At 50.1% G+C, this 5156-nt stretch overlaps 1 protein-coding gene across 1 annotated transcript in view; it reads right to left on the minus strand.

Moving 5' to 3' along the window:
- Positions 1 to 1409: 1409 nt before the first annotated feature.
- Positions 1410 to 5156, minus strand: part of SLC25A41 (solute carrier family 25, member 41) — a 10721-nt gene continuing 6974 nt past the window's right edge. The window contains exons 5-7 of the mRNA XM_005884405.2: positions 2741 to 2908; positions 2441 to 2588; positions 1410 to 1650 (exon numbers count right to left, since the gene is read on the minus strand). Of these exons, the coding sequence (XP_005884467.1) occupies positions 1478 to 1650; positions 2441 to 2588; positions 2741 to 2908 (489 nt within the window). The 3' untranslated portion in view covers positions 1410 to 1477. The remainder of the gene's footprint in view (positions 1651 to 2440; positions 2589 to 2740; positions 2909 to 5156) is intronic.

Below are 5156 nucleotides of genomic sequence, written 5' to 3' on the forward strand. Positions count from 1 at the left end.
GCGGGAACAAGGCCTCGCTCCACACGGCCGCGGAGCACTCTGGGAACCCAGCGGCTGGGAAGACGATGGTGGGGGGGGGAGGGACGTCCCCCTCCCGCCGCCGTGACGGACGGCAGGACCGGGCCAATAGGAAGCAGCCGCCGCTCCCCGGACACCAATCAAGGGCTCTGTGGTCAAGCGACCAATCGGAGTGCTGCGGAAGGCACTGGGTAGTAGGCGCTGTATGACTGACAGCTCTCTGAGGCAATGCGCTGCTGGCTGCCGGCGCTAGGTTGGCCCAATGAAGCGGAGTTCCAGAATCGCGGGGCGGCTTCAGAACCGATTGACCGCTCGGAAGAGTCAAGCGTACAGGAAGGAGGAGCCTAGCAAATGGCTCCTTTGAGCACAAGCCAATGAGTGCACGCGGAAGGCGGTTCTTGTAAAGATTGGCAGTCAATTTAATCCAATCCCTTACGAGTTCTGGGTGATGCGCTTGGGTTTGGATTGGCTTTTCATGTTAACCATAATCCTTTTCCAGCCTTGACTTCTAAGCCAATGGCTGAGAGACGGGGGCAGGTGTTAGGTGACTGACACCGGTCTAGACAAATGGCAATGAAGTAAAGGTGCCAGTATTAGTGGGAACCAGTGGAATCGCAGCTGCATTGGGGCGGAGCCTGCTACCAGACGGCGAGAGGGGATTAGTGGAAGGGGGAATGAGTGGCAGCGTACATACGCAATAGCGACTGGCTGCCAGAATTCGGGCCTGACGTCAGGGTTAGCACCCCGGAGCCTGGCTGGGTAGGCCAGGCACGTGGTTTGCTTGAGGTCTTGGAGATCGGGTACTTTCTGGAGTTGAAGTGGCCTGAGAGCAGGAGGAAACCCAGGGATGCCCCTGTAACCCCTTTTCCTTTCTCCACCCATGGCTCTAGAAGCCCTTCTCTTCCAGGATTTATGGAACCAGCTCCACTCCCGAGCTAATGGGTTTTGGGCCATGGTTCCCTCCCAGCACTGAGGGATCCCAGACCCTAATTCCACACCCCACACCTGCTTCACACTAGGTCCCGGGATCCAAGCTTCACTGGACGCAGGCAGCATCCATCCTTCCCATTCAGGACCCAGAGGTCCGAGGTACTCAGCCCCCCTCCGGGACCCAGGGAGTGCAGATACTCAGCTCCTCTCTTGGACCCAAGTATCCAGGTCCCCAGCTCCCCTCCTCAATCCAGATATCCCAGACATGTTTAGCAGAAACCATCACTTTATTCCTGGTTTGACTCCATGTTCACCAATTTGCCCTGGAACCAGGACAGACTACTACGAGCCAAACTGGAGTCCATAGTAGTTTCAGGCTGCATCTGGAGAGCATCTTCTGACCCAGACCCCCAGTCTGCTTTTCCTGAAAAAAACTTCCCTGTGGCCTGAGCCTGGGGGGCTCTTTGGGGCCAGGGGACATTGAATCCTCTGCCCATTTCTGCCCAAGGTGTGTGGCTTAGCTCATTGTCTATACACCCAGGGTCTTCTTCATGGCTTCATACACCACATAGCTGATGCCACCAGCCGGCGGCACCTTCAGTAATATGGGGGTCATACCTCGGTATAGCCCTGGCCAGCCCTGCTGGGCCAGGATCCGCTGGAAGACTCCACACATGGTGGGGTTCGAACCCTCCACAGTGTCTGCAGGGACAGGAACAAGCTCAGCATCTCAGAGATAAGCTGGCCTCCCCGGTCGGGAGTGTGTGTGTGTGTGTGGGGGGGGGGGGGGTGGGGGTGGAGCCAGGGGCAGAGGTTTGGGGGGTCAGTTGGAAAGAAGACTTTTAGAGAAAATCAATTGGTTTGGGAGAGCAATTCGGGCAGGAACTTTCAGATTTCCTTTTTGGGAACATCTTAAAAAACATTCAAGCCTATTTGGGAGGTAACTTCTAAGATCTAGAGATTTTGGAGAGTGTGCTCAGGAATAGTTTGGGGACATTTTCAAGGTGAAGGGGGTTGGCTAAGGACCCACTTGGATGTTTGAGGTTGTTTGAGAGTCCATTTGAGGGAGTCACATTTGGGGAGTTTCCAGGGTTGTGGGGGAGTGGTTATGAATTTTGGGACATCTAAGGGTCAGATTTGGCAAATTTAGGAACCATTTTGACTTTTGGAGCCAATTGAGGACTGGATCTGACTTAGAGAAGTTAGGAGGTCATTTGGGGGATATTATGTCTTGAGGTCAGTATGGGGGCCTGGGTCACATTTGGGGGGGTTGTGATAAACATTTGGAAGATGGATGTTCATTTTAGTGATTTGTGGTATTAATTTGAGGGCTGGGATCAGATTTGGAGATGAGTGTAAAGTCTTGGTGGCTTAGGGGGTCAGTGAAGTTGGCCAAGATCAGATGTGGGAGTTTGGGGATGAGAAATTCAGAGGGTTGGTGGAGGGCCAAGCGGGGAGAGCCATACACGGTGGCCACTAGGGCCAGGCTGACCTTGAGCCTGCATCCTGGTGCACACCAAAGTCAGTGGGTAACTGGCCATCTGACCACAGGTTGTGGACAGCGTCACTGACAACAGACTGACCAGGCCACTAGGGTCCACCATGTCTCTGCCTGACTTCAGCCAGAAGCACCTGAGTATCTGCAAGAGAAAGGGTAACAGGAGGAAGCTTGCTAGGGCCTGGGTTCCCCCCCCCCCGCCACCCACTCTGAGGGACCCATACCTCATAGGAACAGGAGGAAGCTTGCTAGGGCCTGGGTTTCCCCCCGCCACCCACTCTGAGGGACCCATACCTCATAGACAGCCAGGTCGGTACAGGCATAAGGGATGATGCCCAGCATGTTGGGCAGGTAACCACGGTAAAGGGCACGGGTGCCCTCTTGCTCCAGGATCTGCTTGGCACAATCTAGCAACCCCTTGTATTGGCCTGTTCGGCGCAGGGTCAGTCGTGTCTTCAGCACCTGGGGAGGGTGAGGAGTAAGGCAGCTCATTTGATTTAATCCTCTCAATGACCCTCAGCAGTGGCCATTGTCCCCATCTACAAATGAGGAAACTGCTCAGGAATGTGCAAAGCTGGGTGTCAAATCCAGAGCTCCCTGTCCCATTCCTTGGCCTGTGTTTGCTCTCAACCCTGGGTTCAGAAGTTCGAGTGCTGACAGAGGCCAAGAGGGGAAGGGAAGTGACATGAGCCAAGTGGGGTATGTGGCAGCTTGCATTTAGCACCAGCCAAACATAGCGCCATGGGAGTGCAGGCTCCATCCAGGTGGCCAGATCTGCCAATTTTCTGAAAGAGCCAGAAATAGGAATTTTTATGAAATGCTCCAACATCAAAATATTGGCAACTCTACAATTTCGCAAAAAAAACACAAAACGCAGTGTGGTAGGCAAAATTCTAAGGTGGTCCTCAAGATTCATGCTTCCCCTGTATACTCCCCCACCTTGAATGTGGGCTAGACCTGTGAACACAATGAGATGTCACTCCCCTGATCATGTTACATGGTAATGACAAAGGTAACTGGATTTTGCAGATGTAATAAAGGCCTCTAAGCAGTTGACTTTAAATGAATCAGGAGAAATTGTCCTGGATGGGCCTGACCTAATCAGGCAAGTCCTTTAAAAGAGGTCTATTACCAGAGATAGAAGTAGAAAAACTGGAAGCATCAGAGACACTCTCTGTTGGTCTGAAACAAGCAAACTATTATAGAGAGGACCACATGGTTAGCTTCTAGGAGCTGAAGACATCAGTCCTACAACCTTAAGCAACTGAATCCTGCCAACAACCAGGAAGCTTGGCAGAGGGGCCTCAGATGAGTTCGTTGGTAGCCAGCTGACACCTTGATTTCCACCAGATAAAACCCTGCACAGATCACCTCACTAGCCAGTGCCCAGGCATGAACCACAGAATCAATGACATTTTTAAAAATCTATAATTTTGCCCTAGCCAGTTTGGCTCAGTGGATAGAGCGTCGGCCTGCGGACTGAAGGGTCCCAGGTTCGATTCTGGCCAAGGGCATGTACCTTGCTTGTGGGCACGTCCCCAGTAATAGGTGTGCAGGAGGCAGCTGGTCGATGTTTCTCTCTCTAGTAATGGGTGTGCAGGAGGCAGCTGGTCGATGTTTCTCTATCATTGATGTTTCTAACTCTCTATCCCTCTCCCTTCCTCTCTGTAAAAAATCAATAAAATATATTTAAAATAAAAATAAAAATCTGTAATTTTAGCCATGGATGGTGTGACTCAGTGGTTAGAGTGTCCACACTCACACCAAAGGGTCACAGGTTTGATTCTCAGTCAAGTGCATGTACCTGGGTCGCAGGTTTGATCCCCATCCCTGGTTAGGGCACATGTGGGAGGCAGACAACCAATCAATATGTCTCTCTCACACTGATGCTTCTCTCTCTCTTTTTCTCTCCCTCCCTTCCACTCTCTCTAAAAATCAGTGGAAAAATATCCTGGGGTAAGGATTATTTTAAGCTAATTTAGTCTGTGGTAATTTGTTACACAGCCAGTGAAAACGAATACACTTTGAAAAAAACTTAACCAGATGAGGGCAAGAATTATATATATATTTAATATTTAAATCTTTATTATTGAAAGTATTACTTATGTCCCCCTTTCCCCCCCCTTGACCCTTCTAGCCTGCCCGCCCTCTGCCCCAGACCTTCACAACTCTATTGTCTGTGTCCATGGGTTATGCATATATGCATACAAGTTCTTTAGTTGATCTCTTTCCTCCCACTCAACCACCCCTACCTTCCCTCTGGGATTTGACAGCCTGTTCCACGTTTCTATCTCTCTGGATCTATTTTGTTCAACAGTTTGTTTTGTTCATTATAAGTGAGATCATGTAATACTTGTCTTTCTCTGACTGGCTTATTTCTCTTAGCATAATATTCTCCAGGTCCATCTATGCTGTCTCAAAAGGTAAGAGATCCTTTTTTTTTTAACTGCTGCATAGTATTCCATGGTGTAAATGTACCACAGCTTTTTTATCCACTCATCTACTGATGTTTCCAGATCTTAGCTATTGTAAATTGTACTGCTATGAACATAGAGGTGCATATATTCTTTCTGATTGGTATTTTGGGTTTCTTGGAATATATTCCTAGAAGTGGGATCCCTGGGTCAAATGGCAGTTCCATATTTAATTTTTTTAGAAAACCCCATACTGTTCTCCACAGTGGCTGCACCAGTCTGCATTCCCACCAGCA

The sequence above is a fragment of the Myotis brandtii genome, unplaced genomic scaffold, assembly GCF_000412655.1.
Source record: "Myotis brandtii unplaced genomic scaffold, ASM41265v1 scaffold827, whole genome shotgun sequence".
NCBI lineage: Eukaryota > Metazoa > Chordata > Mammalia > Chiroptera > Vespertilionidae > Myotis > Myotis brandtii.